The sequence below is a fragment of the Toxorhynchites rutilus genome, chromosome 2 (assembly GCF_029784135.1).
Source record: "Toxorhynchites rutilus septentrionalis strain SRP chromosome 2, ASM2978413v1, whole genome shotgun sequence".
In the NCBI taxonomy this organism is placed as follows: Eukaryota; Metazoa; Arthropoda; class Insecta; order Diptera; family Culicidae; genus Toxorhynchites; species Toxorhynchites rutilus.
Window position 1 is genome coordinate 286862307 of NC_073745.1, and position 25295 is coordinate 286887601.

At 36.7% G+C, this 25295-nt stretch overlaps 1 protein-coding gene across 4 annotated transcripts in view; it reads right to left on the minus strand.

Moving 5' to 3' along the window:
- Nucleotides 1–8798: 8798 nt before the first annotated feature.
- The window catches only part of LOC129767411 (uncharacterized), a 123500-nt gene continuing 107003 nt past the window's right edge, over nt 8799–25295 (minus strand). For 3 of the 4 annotated variants that reach the window (XM_055768293.1, XM_055768291.1, XM_055768292.1), the window contains exon 13: nt 8799–23570. In XM_055768293.1, the coding sequence (XP_055624268.1) occupies nt 23370–23570 (201 nt within the window). In that variant the 3' untranslated portion in view covers nt 8799–23369. The remainder of the gene's footprint in view (nt 23571–25295) is intronic. The other variant, XR_008741515.1, reaches the window with a different exon arrangement.

Genomic DNA, 25295 nt, shown 5'->3' on the forward strand with positions numbered 1-25295 from the left:
AAAACTGCTAGTGTGGGTAAGACGGAAAGCGAAAAATGAATTTTGGAATGGGCATCCAACTCGCACTTTCTTTCTCTCTGTTTACATTACAGTTTAGGCGAACGCTAAGAGAGAGAACATTCAACTATTCTTCTTGCGAGCGAAAAACTTCTTTACGGGTGGCAATTTTAATTTTGGAATTTTATCGAGGCTCTTATGCTCAACAACATACGATCTTAGAGAGAAAAGAGAGTGTGTATGGGTTAGCTCTCTCTCTCTCTCTCTCTCTCTCTCTCTTCTTTCTCTCTCTATCCTCTCTCTGCTAGTATTTATTGTTTTGTTTATACTTGTTCTGTTTTGCTCAAAATGCCGTTGAAACAAGAAGTATTTCTCGAGCGCGTTGTACAGTTCTATGAACTGCACAGAAATCTCGGTAAAAAGTATACGGTACAACATTTTGAAAGCGAAAATGTTGCTGCTCCGGCTATTTACCATATCCTAAGACCCTCAAGAACTACTCGTAAGCAAGGTAGTGGGATACCAGCCAAAATTATGGACGCAAAAAGAAGTTTATTCCCTTTCTCGTGCTTTCAGCAACAATTATTTACTGAGTCAATGGGATGCCGCAAAAATGTTCAACTGTTAATCACTAGTACATCTGCAAAACTTTGAAAAGAGTCAGGAAAAAGTGCCGAAAGAAGGCAAGATCTGGAATACACTGAGAAACAGGTTTCGACACTGAAATCCCAATTCCGTTGGTTGATCAAAAAATATTTCGGAAAACGTTTTGGACGACGAAAGTTACTTCCATCTTTCGAAGACGCAGATTCCCGCAAACGATCGATACTATGCCATGGATAGTACTAGTGCATCTCCGAACGTAAAATATAAGTTTATACATAACTTTCAACAGAACGTGCTGCTGTACATTGCCATTTCCGAGAGATGTATTTCTAAGCCATGGTTTAAGCCCTCTGGTTTGGCTATCAATCAAGATGTGTACCTGAACGAATGTTTGAAGAAAATTTTGATTTCGTTTCAACAAAAAAACATCATGCTGATAGATAATACGTGTTTTGGTCGGATAAAGCGTCGTCGCATTCGCCAAAAAGCACAATCGCTTTTCGGAATCCCCATTCGATCCCATTTGTAGCCTAAAACCTCAACCCGAAAAATCTGCCTCAGTATCGCCCAATCGAAGATTTATTCGGGATTATGAGCTCTTTGGTTTACAAAAATAACTGAAGAGCCACGAATTGCAAACTGTTGGTTGGTAGAATCAAGAGATGCATTCGCAAAGTTGACATATAGCACGTACAAAGCTCCTGTTCCGACATCAAACGGAAGCTTCGCCGAACACCCGATTACAGACCGTTTGCAAATGTTCACGCGTTTTTTCGACATAGATACAAAAATACTTTCAAAAAATCTGATTTTCTTTAAGTATGTTGGTCTTTAATGACATCTTGAGAATGAAATTCCTATGTTTCTGATTGCCGACCGTTAATACTGGAGATATTATTGATTGTGTGAAGGATTATTATTAAAGAATGTTGAGCAAATTAAGTTGAAATATCGAAACGATATTGGGAAGGTAAATAAATTTACGAGTGAAAAATTATAAATGGTACAAAAAATACGATTCTTTTGTGGGATTAAACGGAATAAACGAACAGCTGCTAGTGTGGTTAAAACGAACAGTAAAAAGTTATTATTGAAATAGCATCCAACTCAAGGTTACATGCATTTTTGTTTACATTTCATTTGATGGACATACAAAAGAAGAGAGAGAACATCCTATTCTCATGTGTGATAAACTTCATTGAGATATGGTATCTTTACTGTCTTTCAGAAGATAAAAGGTGATGAAACATCTTTAGCTACGCGTTTTGCTAAAGGTCGTTGAAAAATATAGAAAAAAAAACTAGCGGACCCGGCAAACGTTGTTCTGCCATTTAAATTGTTTCTAGTGAATATTTTAGTTGTTAAACGAATAACAACTAAAAAAATTAACAAAAAAACGTATTTTTCAATTCAACGAATTTTATTATCATAACTGACAGCTTGATATTTTCAATGTCAAATGTAAAGTGAAAAAATCAATATATTTTTTGTCGTAAAATGGAAAAAGAAAATAAAGAAAATCAATATAATTTTCGTTATATTGCTGTCCAGTTAGTAAACAAATACGTGATGCCGTTTTTCATATGGACAGATAAATTTATAAGGGCTGGGTCCCGTTCATGAATTAGAAAACCAAAGATACAAATACAAACATCTTTATTGGAGCTGATGTGTCAACTGATTTGGTAGCTCATTATTTCATCGTTGTCATTCCATCGAGGAGTATCCAAAACGGTGTTCTCAGCTGAGGCGAATATGGTACTACCCAACCATTTGGAATGTCAATTTCTGCATTTTTGATATTTGTGAATGATTATCCATTATTATCAGCGTTTCATAGTTGATATATTGGATAGCACCCATGTTTGTGGTAACCATGTTTGTGGTAACAATATCGAATAGTCATCAATATTCCGAAATCGGATTGCCGAACGGATCTCACAATTCGATCGTAATTGAGTTTTGCATTCTGAAATCCGATCGACCTCAATTCAATCATGCTATGAAATGTGGCTGTCTTGGCTGCCTTCACGCAAAATAAACATACAAACAAATAATCCGTATTCGTGGAGCAATTTACTCTCTACCAGATCAGCAGACACGAAAGCAATTTTATATTGCTAAAATTGGAATAAACATTATTACTCGATGTTGTTTAAATACTTAAAAGACTTATATATACATTTCCTTTATGAATCCGCCAAAACTTTACCCATAATACAAAAACATTATCAGAGACAATTTTCGTTCAATATTCTTCCCCATTTGTAGCGAATGTGTTATCCGGTTACACAGAACACATATTAGAGACTATTTTATTTTATATTGTTTGAGTCCTTTTTTCGTTTTCAATTTTTGTTCTAAATGCGTGTTCATTTCACCCTAAAATTCATTACCATTTTCGCTTCACAGAAATGGAACACGAAGCTCAATGTTGAATTGCATGGCAAGGCAGACACATTTCCACAACTCGATTGAACTTGAGTTGCGATTCGTTCGGGTAACTCTGATTCGATCGATTTTCAGAATACAGGAGAACAGTTGATTAGTGCGTAAAAGGTAATCCTCGCTATTATCATTCAACCGAATACTCCAGCAACATGTTGGAATGAATGCGTGTAATATTGTAATGGAGCTCATTCAAGACTTCATTTCTTTTGTTTGACCACACGTGCTGTCATGGCAATGCAAACGTTTTGGACAACAACAAAGGCTGTGTCGATGTTGCTCAAGATAACGACTTCCAAGTGAATGTATTCTTTCTCAAACCGCTACTGTTCATTGCGTCATAGGCGTATGTTGACCATGGAGTGTTTGCACAACTTAAGACTTCATCGAATGTTTTGTTGCGTCCTGTTGCGTTCTGACCGCGATCTGATCATCAAACAACACATATAAGGATCCAACGAGCGCACTCACTTGTTTGTTTCGTCTCCTCCATCCACATATTTAAAATATTAATTCAAAATGAGTAATGATGAGTAATGATGCGATTAGAATAATTTCAATAATTCGTTGTGCTCATCTAAAAAGGCTTCCAGCTCGCCAGGGTCGAATTGAGGTTTCTTGCGTAAGTGTAAGGTAAAAGTTCGATGAAACGGATGAAGTGCCATCTATCATTTAACAACGTAAACAAATTCGGTCGGTATCCTAGTGATATCATATATAGTTTACGACCTATTCTCATGTCTACCATATTTTTTGGGTACAATTTCAATTTCGAGCCGTTTCGGAGGAGTTCGACCAGGAACATCGTGACATGAGATTTATATATATATATATATATATATATATATATATATATATATATATATATATATATATATATATATATATATATATATATATATTCCGGTTTGATTAAGATTTGAAAGAGGGAGCACCACGCGTCTTGGAGGAGTAGACGAATGACAACTTCCAGCACTGTTCTCAAAAATGGATTATAGGGATAGTGGCAGTCTTCCGATAAACACTTACACATGTGTACGCGATGTTTCAAATTCCAAATGTTGTACACGAACATGCTTTTCGCTGGTGCTCAATGTTCATCCCGAACAAGCCCAATGGCGCACAAAAATAAACATGTACAGATGACACGTGTTTCTCACATCATAGACAAACACGGTGTTTCTAATTCCAACACGTACGAAACATTCCATCCATTGTCGCAGCATTCATTATTCGTTTCCTTTCATGCATTTAGTTCGTATTGCAAAACATGAAAATGAAATATTCTCCGAATCGAAGGAAACATTCTATGAACATTTTTTTCCGTGCACATTACTGATTGTCTGGTCTGGTGAACCGACTGCGCAGTGGGCGACGTCATACAAATGTTGGCAAAATTAATAAATGAATACCCAAACATTAGTTTCAGAAGCACGTTTTCAGGAAAGTTTACACATATTCTTGGTATTTTTATGAAAGATTAATTAGGGCGATCCAAGTCACGGCGTTCAAAAAATCAATTCCAAAAAATACATTTTGTAGGGAAATGTTTCCAAAAGAATTCTGCATTAAACGCATGAAATCAGCTGAGTTGAAACTTATTGTCACCTGCAGAATTATTATGGAGAAATCTATATCCATGATAAGCTTTTGTGATGACGATTTGTGAAAGAATTCCTCCTACAATCAACCCTCCTTTACTCAATGTTCTGTATCTCGATACTCTCTCTAATATAGTTATACCATTCTAAGTGGTATAACTATAGGTATGTCGTTACACCACAATTATTGTGAAACTTAAAATTGTTTTTCCTATGTTTTTTTCCGAAGTTTACATTGATGGTGATAATAAGTTAATATGTAAGGAACCAAAATGAAATGTTCTAGAATGACAGGCCTGCCAGTTCAATAGATTACATAAGAGGATTAAGAATCGAACAAAAATAATATTTCACTCAGAATACAGAATACCTTACACAGCCTAATTCAAGAGTAACTGCCATCGATTTTCCAAACTGTTTTGTGCAAAAGGGGTAATTAAATATATACATTTATACCGTGTCCAATATATTCTCATACACTTTTACTTCGCTGTTGTGGTGGAGTAGCAGCGCATACATTATCAATATTGCTCTATGTTTACACAATCCATTGACGGATCTGTTCGATTATCTTTATTCAGTGTTTAAGAGTCTTGTGTAGTGGTTATATAAAATAGATTGTGGAAGCAGTCCGCCCAGGCGCTATTTTTTTAAAAATAATTAGGGGTGAAGTGTTATTTTGTTATCGAATCTTTGGGAGGTATCGTGAGACTTCCTCGTTGGATTATTCGAAAAGAACCGGCAAAAACGTTCAGAGAGAATTGAGAAACTGATTTAGACTGTCATCGTAAAGTGGCCGCTGAACTGAATATCTCACACATCTCATCTCACTGACCAGAAGAAGGTAGCAAAAGTGCAAATATGCCGTAACCTTCTCAAGCGGCACGCGTGTTGTGAGATCCTCTTCTCGGATAGAAAAATGTTGTTGCTACAAGATCAACATGAGCAGAAGAATGATCGAGTGTATAGAAAACCTGGGCATCCAAAGATTTAAAAATTCAAATAATGGAGCGCGCCAGCCTTCACATCTACAAAATCCTGGAGGTACAGAACCAAAATCCTTATCAAGAAGCTGTACCGAGAGTGGCTGACGATTCCGAGGTAGGTCGTGATGGACATCGAGACTTCTATCAAGGTAGTCGTCACAAAGCAGTTGCCGGAACAGGAGTTTTACGTTACTATATCACGGTTGTCCGTTCCTACGGAGGCAAGGGAGAAGAAGGATGACAAATTCGCCAAAAAGTTCCCGTTTCGGCTGCCCATCGGTGCGTGCAGCTTCGTGGACCAACCGTATATCACGACGGGTACCATCAACGGGCAAATTTACCGGGACAAGTGTCTCCAAAAGAGCGGCCCTGCTTGCGGTTTCACAGAGGCGAGAAGCTGTGTTTTGGTTGTATTTGGCATCCTGCATCCAATAGCAAAAGGCGTCAACCCACAGATCTCATCGGAACTTCGTCCGACGGAGATGTTTTGACCATCATGAAGACAATACTTCATAAAACACTCGAGACGTTGGAGGACGATCTCGCTTTGAAGAAACAGCGGGTGAAAGTATCAAAAGAAATCAGTCTCATCGTTGTCCAAAATCTTATGAGTGGTGTCATGAGCCAGGTGCGGGTATTTGGTTGTGGCGAGAAGATCCAATAAAGCAGTGAAGTAAAAAACTCAACCATAATGTTGTAGTTAATTATGTAAAAGTTTGAAGAGAATCCGGCGTAAAATGAGTTTTTTGCGACCATATTTATTTATCCGCACCAACAAATCAGTCAAAAGCTACTCAGGACTGCTGCGAGTAACATTTTCAAGCACATGCTTAGTGTGCTCGATAGTATTTGTGAATTTTTTGTCTTCCAGACTTGATTATAATATAGATTAATCAACATTTTGAACCGCAGTCTCGGAAGCGCATGAAGTAGATTTTCGAATGTGTTGAGAACAAACCTTCACCATATTCCATATGAGCCTTTGCAATCGTTTGGAGGGCATATACTTATGAAGTATGCAGCATTTCGGAGCATCGTCATTGGCTCCGTTATTGGGAAATTCGATCTTCGTAACAGATAATTTAACGGTCCCAGCAATAACCAAGAGTTGAGCAGATGCAGGAGCTGAGGATTCCGTTCAGGAGATATTGTTGCCCACCTCTAATGGTTCGACTAGGGACGGTAAGCAAGTGATGGTTTCTAGTCGAATCATTTGAATCGAGCAAATCAATCCCAAGTAATTTTCGGAGTTTCACTTTCAGAGTGTTCCAGACTAGTCTGCCGCTGTAATCAAATCTGGTTAGGAAATTCGCATTTCTGTAGTGCAAACTGTTAGAAGCAACTAAGTAAGACCATTGGAAAAGGAAAATACAAGACACTTCTTTTTTACCACTTTGGTTCCTCGAGTAGTCGAGAAATATCGACGCCAATGTAAACTGATCGAACCATATGAAACGAAAAGGCGAATGATCATTAAGTTAAAATGTTTTTCTGAACACAAACGATAACTAGCTCAAAAAGAAACGAACAAAGATCGCACATTTTTCACAAATCTACATTTAACTAAATTTATTCACCATCAAGAGTAATTGATGAAATACGTGAACACTTATAGGTGAAGCATGGGAAGTGGGAAGCGATATGTCAAAAAACTTTGACATTGGAAATTTTGAGGAGTCATGTTGTGAAACTTTAATTGCGAATATAATTGTAATGTAGAGTACTGAAGAGATGTTTATTCAAAATTAGGGTATAGTGGGATGAATGGAGTGTGTGCGAGATGAAAATGTACGGAAACGGTAGCATAAAGGATTTTAAACCTGAAGCTTCAGTCGAAATTTCGGTGTAATTAAATGAAATAAAATATAAGATACATCAGCTGAAAAATTTATCTGTTTCTATTTTTAGATAGATCAAAATACTATGCTATGCATTGTATGTCGTTATGATTCGGTTTATATCCCTAAACCTTTTTCTTCTAAGTTTGAATTAAAGCTGAAACCCACGCATGTGTCACGGGAAATTTTTGTCGAGTGTCGATTGCAGAAGACTCATTTGATACTGCACTGCACTGGAAACAAGAATTGAAACGATTCGCCTTGTCTGTAGCCTGTGTGAGAGCTATAGTCTATATCTTTTTTCTGATACTACCATTCGGAAAATGGTATAGGTCGATAGGTCTAGCTAATCTGAAATCCATGCCATTCTACAGGAAACGTAATTGAACTCGCTAGTATTATGATCTAGTGTTATGTTTTTGTGTTACGAATAATCAATGTATCTCAAACTAAACCTGTTTCTGCTTCCAATTGAAATGTGCTGCTGAACGATTGAAACTGTAACTTCTTCTGAATGAAACTCTAGACAGTGCACTGTAGTTCTGTTGACACATAAAGCATATTCTCTTTCAGTAACTCTGATAATATTTGGTATAAATTCACTAGTCAAACACCCTTACTGTCAAATTCACTACCTTAATTAACACGTACTTGTTTTTTACAACGGTTTGTTATTCATTCCGCACAGCTCCGCCGTTCATTATTTTACCCTTTAACCTCAAACAAACTTTTATTTATGTCGACTTACGGATGTCTTAATCTAAATTATACCTTCCATTCAATGGTAATATATATAGTTTTAGGCTCATTATGCAGCAGTTTTCTAGTTACCCTTCCTTTTTTTGTTTTGTATTTTCTTTCAGTACAAATAATTGTTTTCCATAAGATATTATATTCATAGTCTTTGTCATTAAGAAGTGAATGCCTACGTTTGATGATATAAAAAAGATTGTTTTGTCACTAGCTGAAGGATTCTAATGCCTACATAGCTCAATTTTCTCCAATAATAGTGTTCTACAAAGGTTCGCTAATATAAAAGATAGTATTCTTTCTATCATTCGGTTTGTAAAAACTTCCGTCATAAATCACACTTGTTTTATAGTACATAGTCGATATATTTCTCACATTTTTCTTACATTAAACTCGTTTATTTGATACCGTATGTATGTCCTTTAGCAGTTACAACAGTTCTAAATATATATATATATATATATATATATATATATATATATATATATATATATATATATATATATATATATATATATATATATATATATATATATATATATATATATATATATATATATATATATATATATATATATATATATATATATATATATTCACAACACCATTGGAAAAATCAGCTTTAATCTGTCGTAATTGCATAAATCATCATCCAAATAGGACATCTAAACTCAATATACAAGGTAAAACCACACAACATAAGCATGCCATTGAATCACTCTATTCTAAGCTGACACAATATGCTCGTAAAAGTCAAGCCTATTTGCTCACTTTAATGAAACATGTTCTTCCGTTTTTGTCTATACAAACAGCATTTATTTTATAAAACATCCCTTCTTTCACTTAGTACTAGACGTACTCAACAACATTCCATATAATAAATATGACGAAAGCCACCTAATATTTTGTAGAATTCGTTTTGTCTGGCTTAAAACAAATAACTTGTCCTACGGTAGTACTCCCGCTTCGCTCTGATCATAATATCTTCAACTGTGTAAAATGTGCTTCGATTCAACTTGTGCTCTGTTTTTGTATTGTCAATTGTTCCGTTTTGCAGCAGGTGTACATATTTGTTCCATTGATTTCTCTCATCAAAAGTAAATTATTTGTTTTCGTACTCTTCTCAACAGATATATCAAAATTGACTGCGTGCGTTGTTTCTCTTAATGCTATTTGAAGCTAATAGGACACCGTTTGATCAAATGACAGATACTCCCAAGAATATTTGGCGTTTGGACAACCAGTAAGTTATTAGTTTCAAGAACTACCACCGCTAGTTATTGTCGCGTAGTTTTTATTGTCGTTTTGGTTATCATGTTACACTCCTCCCTTTAATTTATGCTATGGTGATACACTTGATTACAGATGATATGTTCCTAGAATTAAACATTGAATTCAATCGAACGATCTCTTCCCTGGTGAGTGAACTAGTGAGCTACCTTTCCCAGCCACTGACAGTTTTCTTTTTTTTTCTCGTCTGAACTCTACATCAAAGGAGCGAACGGCTCTACGAATATTATCGCGCATTCAGCAAAAAATGGAATGGTCTCCTCCTAAAGTGGGACAAGAGCAGACACGTGATTCACACAAGCACGCGTTGCAGAAAGAAGTCCTTTTTGGTTCACGGTTTCTCAATTGATGGCTTGATTCAAGCTCGGTCGAGCTATGGGTCCAGAGAGGAAACTGGGTTGAAAAACATTCATCATATTTTTTGCCACAGCACATGCAATGTGCCTACACTGAGAGAAATAATTAGTAAATATAACGAATTTTTTGGTAAATACTACCAATCTATAGTCATTTTCGACCGTACTAATAAACACATATGTCAAGCAGAACCATGATTCGGAAGCCCAATATCGACTACATTTTCTCGCCGAAAAGGCACGTATCAGAATTATATCCTTATTATACCTTCGTATTGCCTTATGGGAACAATGAAAATGGTTAATACGTGCTTTTTTCACCAATTTTCAGATATGACAATATCCAAGCTTACTAATGTTATCGAGTAAAATATACTAATCTCTGGTAGGGATGCGGGTTTGTTGACAATATGTACAAAAAAAATTGTACATTCTACTAATTTTGCATTACCAAATGTATTTAGTAGTTTTCGACCGAGGATTTTTCTAAGGGTATGAGCAGATGCCCGGTGGGTACGGTTGTCGAAAATATGTAGGGTAAATGATCTTGGTTTGTCCGATTTGGGGTGTTTTTACGCAACTACTAAATGCAAATCGATTTTCTTCATGAAAATCACACATAATTGATACGAGTTTGGGTTTGTTGAAAAGCCCCAAGTCTCTAGTTGCTAACACTACCATAAGGGGTTGAAATTATTCAAATTTTTATGATTTTTTACGATTTTCCTCAAAGACGAATCAAGTAGATGTTGCATTTATCATTGCTTGATTTTACTGTCATCATATTGATCCATTCATAATTTAGGCTTTTTTCAGAATATTGCATTTTCTTGTGCATTCTAAAAGTGTTCACCTCGAGACACTCAACATAGAGAAACTTTATTTCTGCTATGCGCGAAGGACACAATAAACAAACTGTAGCGCGCCAAGCGGTTGCCATAGAAATCATGTGGACAAAACAACATTGACACCAATAGATGGTGTATTTTATAATCCTTTGAATCACTTGTTTCAAAAATATACTATAAAACTACTGTAAATCATGTATAATGCAATTTTATTTGTATGTTTTGAAACATTCGAATACCTAATTTGACAAAGGCGTGCTGAATTAGAGCATTCAAAATGTGGACAAACCACGATGATATTTTCGACTGGACAAACCAAAATCATTTACCTTAATTAACCCAATACCGCCCGGTTACAATATATTGGTGTTGCGCTCGAAACTATAAAACAAACGGTAATATTACTCGTACTCTTCTTCTTCTTCAATGACACTAACGTTCCTAGAGGAACTTCGCCGTCTCAACGTAGTATTACTTGCGTCATTTTTATTTGTACTTAGTTGAGATTTCTATCTCAAATAACACGCCTTGAATGCATTCTGAGTGGCAAGCTATAGAATACGCGTGATCACAGTGCAAGTCGGAGGAAATTTCTTTGACGAAAAATTCCCCCGACCAGAACGGGAATCGAACCCGAACACCCGGCATGTTAGTTATGACGCTAACCACTCGGCCAAGGGAGCACACAACTATATAGAGTACTCGTACTCTATTCAAATTGAATTCCTTAGTAAATTATCGAAAAGATAATGAATACTCGTACAAAAGTTTTCTTGTATGTTTGTAGATTTTTTCCCAAATTTTGGCCTCTCTCTTTGAACAGCATTTGTTTCTAATATCCACATTGAATCGGGGATATATTTCTCCATTAGCTTCAATTTCATTTGAGTGACTTTTTACAATGGAGCAATTCCACGCCAAATCTGCCAGCCGTAGACCCGGCCCTCTCAGTTTTTCGTAAATTTTGTCCATATGGTACATATTTTGTATATTTCAGAGAGTCTGACACAACGCCACTATATGCCAAAATTTGTTGAATTGAATAAGTTTTCTTATTGTAATTTATAAAAAAAAATATTCGGGGTGGGTCTTTTAAAATACAAAAGTTTTAAACATTAAATCCAAATCTTGAGAAATATTTTTTAACATTGTATTTAAAATATTGTTTTTACTGATTATAATTTTCCAACAAATTTGTCATACATCATATTTTAATCAGACATCTTGATTTCGAGTTACGATTTCTTGAGAAAAAGTTTTTCTACATACGCCCTTACGAAAAATCAATCGTAATTAAAAATGGTCATATGATAATGAAAAGTGCGATTTTGGGTAACCACATATTCAAAAGATTTTGCCAACAAAATTTTCTAATTTCCACAGTAATACACTCTGTACAACTTCTATAAGACCACCCTGATTCTATTTCGTTGCAACACAAACAGTTAGAATTCCAACGAGATACATTCATACATTGTTGAATGCTTAGAATAAAGTATATTTTCGTTCGAATTTAGTTCAAAAGAGTTGTTTGTTTATTTACTGTGCTTAAATATGATGATTTCAGCTGTTCAGTTTCCATAAGACCATTTCAAAACTCATAGGTATTATATATGAAAAATTCAAAACGACCGGCTGATTTACATGTCAATAATTGTCAACCTTGCCATTCCGGCTAAAAATCTGGAAAATTGGTGTTGGAATACTATTTACCAAATGATGCTGAACGATTTTCTCGATATTTTTCCCATGTTTCCGAAATTGCGAGCTTGAGTTCTTCAATCGTGGTGTACCGTTTTCGCTCAGTGTAGATTCTGCGTACAAGGATCCCCTCTAAGATTTTCAACAGGATTCAAGTCTGGAGAGCGAGCCGCCCAGTCCAAAAAATTAAGTTTTTGGCACTGAATCTATTGCTTAGTTCACTTGCTGGTATGAATAGTATCATTGTTTTGCTGGAATGTGAATTTTTTGTGACGATATCCACGCAAAAACGGTAGGAGAGAGGATTCCAGGATGATGTGAAAGCTTGAGCTTTCCGGTTGCACAGAATCTCACCCAAACCATGCACGAGCCTCCACCAAAATTCCTGGTTGAAAAATACTGTTCCTTCTTCCGTAAATCACGCCAGTACTCGTTGTAACCATCAGGACCATCTTAATTAAACTTTTTTCGTCAGTGAAGATAACCTATACATTGAAGAATTTTTCGTATGTAGCAAAATATATTCTTTTGGAAACACTCTTTGTCATAACATACCATGTCCCACTGTCGGTTCATGTGAGCTTTGGCAAAACTCAGACGTCTTCCGATGTGAGATGGTGTAAGATGAGAAGCTTTAACCTTTTAAACCCTTTTTATGTGAGGATTTTTTACTAAAACTTGACGAATTGTCACCCGAGTAACATTTAAATTGAAATATTGCTTTATTTGTATAAGCGATTTTGAGGTATCCGAAGCTGTTTTTGCTATTTCGCGCTTATCCCGGTCAGAGAGCTACGATTTTCGTGGAGCTCTCTCTTCTTCTTACCGTATCCTTAAGGATTCGTCAAATAATTGAGCACTACTTGATGGGATCGTCCAATCCGACGAGAAATTTCTCTGATACCTACATTTTCTTGGTGAAATGCATCGATTTGTGTTTCTTTTCTCTCCGTGAGCACTTTTCCGTTTGGTATTTTCCAGATTTATTGATCAAAACAACTAAAACAACGACAAAATGTAACTGGTCTTATAGAAACTTGACACTTGAAAAATATAAAGCCTTTGGTTTACGCTCAGCGCTTACACACACATATATGAAAATCATGCAGTGTATGGTAGTCACCAATACCAATACACTAGAATATAAGTTGAAGCATTGTTTGTTTACAGTGGCACAAAGCAGCCAGATCATCACCTGGTCTTATAGAAGTTAGACAGAGTGTATGTACCATTTCTAGTTTCCACCCCTGGCAAAGGTTCTCTACTCACAACAAATCAAATTTCTGTCACCATACGAAGAAAACTGCTGCCTAATTATATCAAACAATTTTCAAAGCCTATTGAAAACATGGAGCAATAGAATGATTATTCAAAAGCGTCAAAGATTAGGAATAGCATCCATCCCGATTTAGCAGGACATTTGATATCGTTCTGGGGCATTTTGATTTATTTTGAATATTCTAGCATTTGTTCTGATTTTCATTAAAAATTTTTATCAAGGAATCATTTTTTTCAGTGTATTCTGTTTATAAGTAAAAAACTTTTTTTCTCGCCACTAAAAATTTGCGGGCATGTAAAGAAAGACTGTTGCATCTTACACAACATTCTCCATCTATCTAAATTAAGAATTTTCGTTTCTCCCACCAAGATGCTGTTTTTGTGTTTTGTATCGATATTGATTTTTGATATTTTTAAATGTCTAAACGTAAGTGTCATTGTCTTTTGCTCCACAGAAGGACTTAATGATCATGATGCTAAATAGCGGTATATACATTTTGTCATTTTGTTGAAGCAGTATGATGTTTGACGCCTCGAGAACAGGGTTGTCATAATAAAATCTGTGTTTTTGGTCTCTAAAAATCTTTTTATCTGTGTTTTTTCTCGAAAAATCTGTATCGAAATCTGTATAAACCGTTTGCCGTCGTTTGTCTGCTTTCAGCCACCACACCAAAGAAGCATACTTATATTATAATTTATGCACTTTTTAGTAAACGTCTTGTGAACTTATTTACGAACCAAAACGGTGCTTCTATGAGTAATATATAACGGTATTCAGTATGAACAAAAGTAGTCATCCATGCTTGAGGAAAAGAGTAATAGAAAACTTAATGTATTACGGCACTCTGTAGATGTAAAGAGCATTGTTTTGTATGTTCAAACAGAATGATAAAAGGCGAAAGGCACCAAACTAATCATTTTTGTGATACATGTGAAAGATATCACATGAAGAAGAATTATAGCAAATATTTTTCAAAAATAAACATTAAAACATTGTTTAGGGAACATTTTTCAGAAGTTGACGAAACATAATAGAATCTTGTACATCTTCCATAGTCTCACAAAGTTATACTTCAATGCTTTATCAGTAAAAAAATGCGACCAGTACGACACACATGTCGAAATTTAATACGACCGCAAAGGGTTATATTTATAAGTTCAATCTTGAAGCATAATCTTATTATGGAATTTATTAGTAAAAAATATACAAGAATTCCTGCCAAATTTTTCCTGGCTGCAAATGAGTCATTACAGCTCTCCGGTCCGCATATGTAGGGGAGGTGGGGGTAAAACGGACATGTTAAGAAGAACTTCAATAATATCTTCGGAAACTCATATTTCCCAAAACTTTAATGCAGTTTCTTGCAATTCAACATACTGTTTTTCTAACTAATTGGCCAAATATTTTATAAAAAAGGGTTTGCTATGTTTTTTATAGAAATTAAAACAGACCGAAAAGTTAACATTTTTTTTTCGATGCGGGTAATATGGACACATAGTGGGGGGAATATGGACAGGTTTGAAATATATGAAGCGTAGAGGTTTATCGATCGCGAGAGGAATAATTTTATTCAACCACTTACGTTTAGACATTTAAAATGATGAAGAAATCGAATTAATCCACCTAGAAGGGATATCGAGCTTTTCAGCAGTATAAACGGACAGACCCTCAACTATTTCCAGCCAGCTTATAAACAGTCTACATTTGACGATTTGATTTTCATTCATAGACGCAGGGCATTCCTTAGGAATAGATTAAACAGACTTTTCACAGTCCATCTCACTCTCACTGGTAACTGTCCGTTTTACCCCGCGAGTACAATTATTTCAATAATTTAAATTTTCCACTCAAAACTGAATTTACTTTTCCGAAAATACCTAATATCGCTTCTCTGTTAACTCACAAACCGAAATATAACTTTCAGCGAATTGAATTTAGATATTAAACCACTCAAAACTCTTAATATCGAAGCAGCTGAAATTACATCCACACGTAGAATCATGTATGATTTTCGGTTTTTGTTTCCCTTTTCCATTTTTGATCAGTATTCATTGCCATAGGGTGGCTTAAATATTATAGAATGACATGTAGAAGATGTTCTCATTGACAGAAATCGGAAATTCAAAATGTAACTGTACAAATCAACCACCTGTCCATATTATCCTCACTGTCCGTATTACCCGCGGTTCCCCTACAATGTTTACTTTAAATTGAATTCTCCAGATACAAAGCTGTAGCAAACTTTTTTTTATCAATTTGTATGATCGTTGAAAATCGACTGAACAAACTTTTTTAGAGTGAAAATACCGAATTATCTCCACTACGTACAAATATTTCGATTTATCAAAACAGTGCTAGATAATGCCATGAAACCAGAATATTGGAAGAATTTAAGGAATAACAACAAGATAAAGTTTAAAGGAACACCATTAACTTGTATGATATGTATGTACTAGTAGTCGCAAATATATTGATGAAGCAATACGTCCCAGAGTGCGAAATTTCTTGAATTCAAAGCCAATATAATAAGATTTTCTATAATATTTGCTCGTCAGTTTCAAAGTAGAATCTACTTCAATGGTGAAACTATAGGAAATATATCCATAATTGAATCAAATAACTTCAAAATTAGAAAAAAAAACATTCCACAATTTATACACTGCTGATATGCTTTCCTCATTCTATGAGTAATGTTCATTCCAAAGATTTCTCTGCGATTCAATGTAGTGATGCTACTTTTTTTTTGGGAAAAATATATAAACGATCAAGAGATCCTTGCCAAAATTCTCTTAAGGTGAAGGTGGAAGCTAGTCATTGTAGTAGTATAGGTAAACCCACGTGTAAAGTGGGGTAATAGTGTTTGTGAGAGAAGAGCAAAGCACACGTGAATAGATCAACTCACTTATCAGACTGCGTGGCGCTTCATTGACACGAGTTTTTGAATTCATTTGAAAAAAATAACAATTCAATACTAAAGTAAAATGTATGAACGATATGTTCTGATGAACAATTGCAAATATAAATATATATAAAAGGTGCATTGGCAACCCTAGTGACAGGTGTTCTGATTTTTAACTCCGACCAGATGGTATCCCCATCAAAGATCATCAGTAAGTCTAGACGAGCTAGCAGCATTGAATGCATCTCCACTGACTGTGACTGATTTGAGGTGCTACCAAATGTTCTCTGAGGTACCATAAAGCCGAGGGCACGTGACCATTTCGAAAGGAAAATGTGAACTTTCCAGTAGGACTATGGCCTCGTTCCATCGTACGTGTGTTGACCAAGAATAACTGAGAAGCTCAAATCCACAATAGTACTCAGTATTTGATCAGCACCAAAAGGTAGCAGGAATCTATGCCATTAAAAAAACCATTCTCCAGATATGGGAGGCGGTACCGGAGGAGCACATCTGGGTTGGCTGTTAATAAGGAAGCAGTAAGGGAAGCTAGTTTATCATGCTGCGCAAGAAGTTCGAAATCCTAAGGTTCAGTGAAGTCTATTGATAAAACTTTAGAGGACACCCGTTGTCATCGGAACAAGAAAAGGTATCCTGGTGTCACATACACCAACGCTCGTTTGTTGAGCGAAGAAATACGCTTACGCGTGGTGCGACTTCAAAGGAAGGAAGAAAAACGTGGACGAAAATTCAGAACGGTTCGGGACGATCCTGCTGTCAAGCCGACCCGAGATGCGGATGCACCAGATGAGAAAAGAGCAGTTAATTATTGCGACACTTTCAAACCTGTTTAATTTTTTCAATACTTGACCGAAATTAATCAGATTTTGCCCAGTTTCTCTTTAGAATGTTTGTTTACATCCGCTCAGTTTTGCAGTTGTCAATGTCATTCCGGTCGAAACAGAAGAAAATCAGCAAACCGTTCGCGAAAGGATTTTGTTCATCCACATGCAAAATCCTGGGCTGTAGCATCGCGTCGTGGGAACACTGATGAATACAAATCATTCGACCGTATCGAGGGTCCCACAAGCCAGGAGCTGGGCGAAAACCGGGAATAACGCGCAACAAAAGAGATAGCAGTGATTGCTAGTTCTAAGCGATCCGGATTGAAAATGTTCAAGATGCAAAACTTACCATATCGGGACAAACACCAGCAGAGTTGCCAAAACGCGCGCACGCAAACTCTGCACGTAGCCACTAACGAAATACCGGTGCTGCATTAGTAATGACGAGAACCACATCAAAGCGGATTTTAAACAGTTACCGGGACAGGAATATTTTACGGGTATGGGTAAGATTGCTTTGGATTATTGTCGAAATTCACGACTTTTGCCGTTTTCGAGACAGCACGATCAAAACTTGTTGTGTCGGCCCGATTTGGCTTCATGTCACTACTCCAAAACCGTGCAGAAATTGAATGCGGCTTATTCTGTGGATTTTGCGCCGAAAGACATGAACCTACCAAACTGTCCTGAACTCCGTCCAATCGTAGCCTAGTGAATCATGATGAAGCGGAGTTGTGTTGCGTTATTTCCGACATCAGATGGAGGATTCTGCGTAATCACTTTTATCAGATTATGGGCCCAGATAAGTTTTCATAAAAAGATAAGCAGTTCTGATAGCAACATGTTGAATCCCAACAGAGGCGATGGAAGAAGTGGTGCAGCTGGTGGAACATCAGTTTAAACTGCCAAGATGGTGCTCATTAAGGAGCAAGCCTGTTGAGCCGTGAACAAACGCGATGAAATGTCGGAGCCAGTTCTGGTACCCATCCGCCTTAACATCGATCGGAGCATTTAAAACTTGATGCAGAATGTGGAGACGGCCAAAAAAGCGTTGGACAACTCACGGAACACGTTACATTACAGTGGTTCTACTCGGAGGATCGGCCATCCATGAAATTCGATTGACGAGTATTCGATTGGTAGACCTCAAGAGGGACGAACCATGAGCCAGCAAAATCCACTGCAGCAGAAACCGAACTAGTGATTCGGAATGAGCGAACCGGAGCTGATCAGACTGAACAAATCGAAACACTAACGGCGAACCAAGGACCGAGGACGATGACAGTTAAATTCACTGCGATACTGCGGATGAAACTTACTCCTGCGAAACTTTCCACGAAGTGGCAGATTCGGTGGTTAAAGAAAGTATTCTATGACCTCAAGCCATCCTTGAAATGTGGTTGATTAGAGAACATGACTGTGAGGTGACAAATTAGGAAGACTGCATCAAATGTTTGCGAAGTGTTTCAACGTAGCTGACTCCAACGTGTTTACTACACCCACTGAAAAAAGGTTATCAAGGCGATATGTTCAAACATCGAAGAGGATGAGAATGTACCATTCCGGATCATAGGAGGTTTGCAGTACCTGGCGCAGGCAACAAGACCAGACATTTGTTTTGCAGTCAACGTGGCTAGCGTAGTGAATTCTGCGGTATCTTAAGTGTCACCAGGTCAATGAAGCTAACCTGTTCAATGGAGTCAGATGAAAGTTTTGTCGGTTACAGTGACGCTGATTGAGGGAATGACTCCGACACTCGTTAATCAAGTATCGGATACGTATTCAAGCAATCTAATGATGCGATTCCGTGGAGCTGTCCAAGGAGACTACAGTTGCGCTGTCTACCATGGGAGCGAATCATGTAGCTGTTTCAGCGGCGATATAATGAGCTATATGGTGACCTGGAGTACGGAAAGAGATGCAGGAAAAATCTGAACCAGTTCAAACCACGTGCGACAACCTCAGAGTGAGACATCTGGTGAACAAGGTAATCGGAAATTTACTCAGGAGTAGGTTTCTGTCATAATTTTGTTCAAGAAAAGTTGAAGCAGAACATCATCAAGTTGGACTATGTCGGAACGACGGAATAAATCGATGTCGTTCTTACTGAAGCGATACCGGCTGGGAAGCTAGGGATAGAAAAGATAAATCTCGGAATCAAATAATTAAGGATTAAGGGGCTGTTAGAAAGTAATCATAGAATTTGTAAGCCATGAACTCAATGAATATTCTTCATGCTCATTCGTTACCAAAACCTGGGTAAGATATTCTTTTATCACAAATATCCCTTCAATGGAACCGTAAGAAAATCGTTGCTGCTAATCGAGAAAACTTAAACCTGAAATGCCGTTCGTGTGGATAATCTGTGGAAATGTGGAAAATGATATATATAAAAATGTTAGTGATCGAACTCCTCCGAAACGGCTCAACCGATTATGAAGAAATTATACACAAAAAACATGGTAGGCATGAGGTGGTCGTAAACTATACACGATACCGCTAGGATAACGATTACCATATATAAAATACCATATATTAGGGTGATCCGACGCAGAAATAATTTTTTTTTCTTAAATTTGGCTCAAACCATATAAATAACTCCAAATTTAAACCTCCATCACCTATTTTTAATTGCAATTTGAGAATTTTTTATATAAACAATATTCAAAAATTTAACCGTCGCTCGTTTTCAAACAGAACGAATTTATTTACATTGTTGAATGACAGATGGCGCTACATCCGCTTTATCGAAATTTCATCCACATATGCGCAAGTAACCTCAATTCGTAAAAAGCCAGGCGCTTCGCCGGAGAGCTGAAAGCCTTTTTGAATGAGCACAATAAATTATTGAAATTACAAAATCACCCTTGCTAGGATTACAAAGTGACAATCACGATATTCTCATCAATTCTTATAAAACACCAGCTACAGAGCATGTGTATAGATTCAATTCGCAAGCGTTAATGGAATTATTTTAGGCGATTGCACAATCGCGCGGGAAATTGTGAAAACAATAATCTGGAATTCATCGTTGACACACACCGTTGATACGACTCTCTTCGCGTTCTTCTTCAATGGCACTAATGTTCCTAAAGTTAGCATTCTCAACATAGTAACGTCATTTTCATAAGTACTTAGCTGCGATTGTTATGCTTGAATACAGTCATGCTCTAGAAAAAAGTGTTTGACTATGGTGACTATGAAAGTCAGAAGGGATTTTTCCACGAAAAATCTCCCAGCCGTACTGAAGGGACAAGTCAAACATAAACAAATTGCATAAACAAAGAGACCCGCCACAGGTGCTTCATTCATTATTAATATCATTTCTCATTTTGCATTAAATTTATGAACGACAGTTAGGGGAGACGAAACAAACAAGAAGGTGCGTTCCATGCATTTTTATAAGAATCGACATGGTCATGGTCACCATTCAAAGAAGTCGTTACCTGTGCCAACAATTTATGATTGATTTATGATGTACGCGAAGGTAGAGAGCGAATAAGTGCGATTCCTACGACACTATCAATAAAAGCGGTGTAGGGAAGAATACATTCCCTTGCGAGACGCTCCCATGAACAAAGCCGACACAGTCTTTGCTTTTGCCAGGTTAAAACGCAATACATCATAATGACATTACAGCACTTGTGTTCAAAGGTACAATGAAGTTCTTAATGAGCTTCATTACAACATTACACGTTGTGTCCCACACGTTGCTGGACGTATTCGGTTGAATGGCGGAAGCGATTCAATTTATTCCAAATTCCAAATATGCCTACTGATCTACTGCTTACTCGTATTCTCAAATCCGATCGAATCAAATCGAATCGCAATCTAGCATTCTGTAATCCTGTAGTCCAATCGCTTTGTGTTCCATTTCTGTAAAGTGAAAATTTTTATTGATTTTCTAGTGGAATCAGCACGCTTCAAAAACAAAAATTATCTCTTTCATTAGCTCTTAGATCTACTACGTATAGATCGTTAAAACATCCACGCTACACGCCTACAACACTTTTTAATTAATAGACATATTCATTAGAAATAATGTATATGCCAGAACAACGTTTGCCAGGTTAACTAGTTCTACTATATTTTCAAATGTAGAATACAATTTAAATTATAAGTTCAATTAGATAGTGATGATGTACATACATTGTCATTTTTGTGCATTGACGAAAATCTTGTGGATTTAACCAAGTAATTGGATCTGTAAGGAAATTAATTATAGCATTTACGAAGACGATAGGAAAGGTCTAGGATTTCTCCTGGAATCACAATTTTTCAATACGGGAATTCGCCAATACACAAGGCTTTATCCAGAAAGTCAAGATAAAGTAGTGGATTGCAGACATACAAGGTTCAAAACTTCCCAAACCACGATGAACGCCAGCAAACTGTTGTCAAAACCCGCGCTAGGAAATTTCACACCAAGATGTTGACCAAGTACAACGAAACATACGTCAAGGCTGACTTCCAACAAATATGTACTGGGACAGGAGTTTTGCACCGTGAAAGTAAAGGTAAAAGAAAATAAGTTCAAAGAAGATGATTGTTTAAAGGAGAAAATTTCTATATTCGCATAAATACAAACAGCGAAATTTACAAAACACAATACCTTCAAATACAACTTTTGCTATTTTGCACAATGAAAAATCACTGTTCTAACCGGATCTAGCTTCTAGATTAGGTGAATTTCGCAAAGAGGGGTTGGTTGGAAGCTGCTGTTCTAACTGTTACTACAAAATAAAAATTTAATAAAGAACAGGTACGGATAAGTGCTTATGGAGTCGAATCTCATCTAACCAAAAATGGGACGTTTCTATAACATGTGTCTTTGAATTTTAAAAACAACTGCATCAATTGGTCAAAAGATTTACTAGCATAATATTCAACATTTGTTTATATAATATGTACTTTTCACTTATATTGCTTCCGAAATTCATTTAATGATATTCCTTCTATTCCCCCTTCGATGAAACAGTTCGAATTGTCCATAACAATACATTAAAATGAAAATGATTTTTCGCCAATGTCATAAAATCGATACCGAACCCACCGTGTGCCGCGTTACGCTGACCAGCTCACGGACGACAAAAAAATGCAAGGATATTAGAACCAACGAGTACAGGAAAAGTGAAGCTGTAGAAACTCATCAGACTTCGTGTTTTCAACGGCTCGTGGTGTTAGTCATCACTCAACCACATCACAGTGTTTTTCTTCCTTGGCTGGTTATACCATTTTAAAACTCGTGTCCGTTTAAGTGGGAGGCACAATTGTGAAGGTGTTGTAACTAGGTGGAAGGGTAAATTCGTAGATTGTTTGTCTATTCCCCCCATTACTCGCACCACACACGTTTCCCGGAACTAGGCGAACATTTACTCAACTCCCTTCCGGTATGGAGTTGGAAACATCAAACTCGGAACAATGTTTTTCGCGAATTAGTACTTTGATTTGCCATAAAACAATGGCGATAATTCTAGTTCTCTTATTATTTTTCATCTCTGTCAGTGATTGTGGAATGGTAACTCAGTAAATGCTTTTCAATCATACCTGTAGGCTAACGGATGCTGTTTTTCATTTTTGGCTTCCAATTTAGAAGCACGTAAAGTTATCTTTTGTTCTCCAAACAATGGCCTAATGTATTATTGTCACGCAACCCTTTTTTTTGTTCAAACGGTGGATGTGTATCACATTCATTCGATTCCTTTTCCGATATGTGTGTATCAGGATTATTGTCGTAGGTTATATTCTACTATCTTATTTGTTACCTGAACATACAATGCCTTCGCAATCGAAAGCATGCTGAACCTATGTCTCACTGGCATGATATTCTATCATTTTATCTTCGCCTGGCTGTCAACTTCCGCATCTTAGACTCTATCCAGTGGACTCGCTCATTATAAGTCGATACCGTCGAACCGTTCCAATTTATCGGCCAATTGTATTGGATTGTTGCGATGAAGCATTGTTTATGTTCCCAAGAATCCAGGGGAGGAATTTTGGCACGTTGGCGTACACTCCGGGCAGTTTGGGATGAGCGCAGCGGACACCCCATGAAACGATGCCACCAACAAACCATCGATCCTTCTCGTTCGGATACGGACACAGCAGTGGACCACCAGAGTCACCCTTCGGGATTGATATTGATATTGTTTTATATGTTTTTGTTTTATATATATATCCAGTCATTGCATGCTAAACCGATATAGTGGTTCTCAGATTTTTGTGAAAAGTGGTAGTTTTGTTTTTTATCGCAGAACACCCGTATTTTTTATTTTTTCAGTAGGGTAACCATTTCCATTTTAGGGTTGTCCGAAAAATCAACTTTTCCTCTTTTTTCCAAAAATGACTTTTTTTTAAGAATTTAAAACTTGCTGAACTACTAAACCGATGAAAGATGATCGACATATCAAATTAAATCCAATCCAAACAAACCAGGTGGTCTTGCTACACCCGCAGTGAATTCGAATACTGTTCTCGTTATTATTAATTGTATTCATTTTTTTATGGTTTTCATAGTCTCGGGACCAAGAGCGCTATATTTTTTATATTTTTTTCTGAAAAGCTGAGGATTTTTTGCATAACATATGTGGAAACCAGAGAGGCATTTTTTTCGTTTTTGAGTAAAAATGATTTTATTACTACTGGATCGATTCAGATGATCGATATATCAAATTAAAGCCAAAGCCAATTTTTTGAAAAAATGACACATTTGTCAATTATTTGAATTCATTCAAGAATTTGAAATCATCCAATCTAGTCGCATAGAAATAATGAACGTAGATTGAAAACATATTAACTTTGAAAAATCATAACTTAAAACAAAAAATAACACATCTCTGATTTTTGCATATGTTATGTAAAAAAAACCTCAGCTTTCAAGAAAAAATATAAAAAATATAGCATCCTTGGTCCCGAAACCATGTAAACCAGCGGTACTCAACATTTTTTCATAGGGGCCATAAACACGTGTTAGTCATGGAGTTGAGGGCCGCAAAAAAAAATAATAACGAAGGATGATGTCCAAGACACAACCGCATCGTTAATAGAACTACGACATTATTGCCGGCGAGAACAAACATTAATGAAATTTAATAATAAAACTCTTTGATATAAACATTTGATAGTAGCGACGAGGGCCGATAAATGAATGCTTTCGTTAAGTGAGGAGCGCGAACATTTCAAGAAGCAATTTGTCTTTGTCATTGTCAAATTAGTTCTAGGCATTAACATGCACTGTTGAATGCTCACTGCACTGAAACTGATTCTTTGATATCCAAGTAGTTTTTCAGTAACTGTTAGTTACATTTCCAACACAGAACGGCAACAGAAAATCCGAACCGAAGCTATTTCGCGGTGGCGGCGGAGGCGAAAGCAATAGCATCGAAACAGATTTCCATCTTCAGTTTTCCACCGAAGAACACAACCCTCAACGCTGAAAAATACCTTACTTTTAACCCGAAAACAATAATTGCAATTTCGTAAATTGAATGAACGATTGAAAAAAATCACAAATAAGTCATTAACGATTTAGCTAGCTAGCGACCAGATTCATTCTTGTTCTCGCGATAACAAAACACGCACTCCGAACAATACACGTAACGCACTCAGTATGCATCGCGACATTCTTCTCGTACCACACACAGTGCAGCTCCCGGCGATTATATATTTATTCCACAACTACCGTTATCTATTTGTTAAAGCATAAAATCAACTATTCGTACAATCTCCACAGTATGAGAACCGACAATGTATTGACAATGTAATATTCAATATTTCTCTTCTTCTTTACGCTATGCTTGCTTCTTGCATATTCAGAAGATGCATTCTGTGGCGAAAACAACAACACAATAG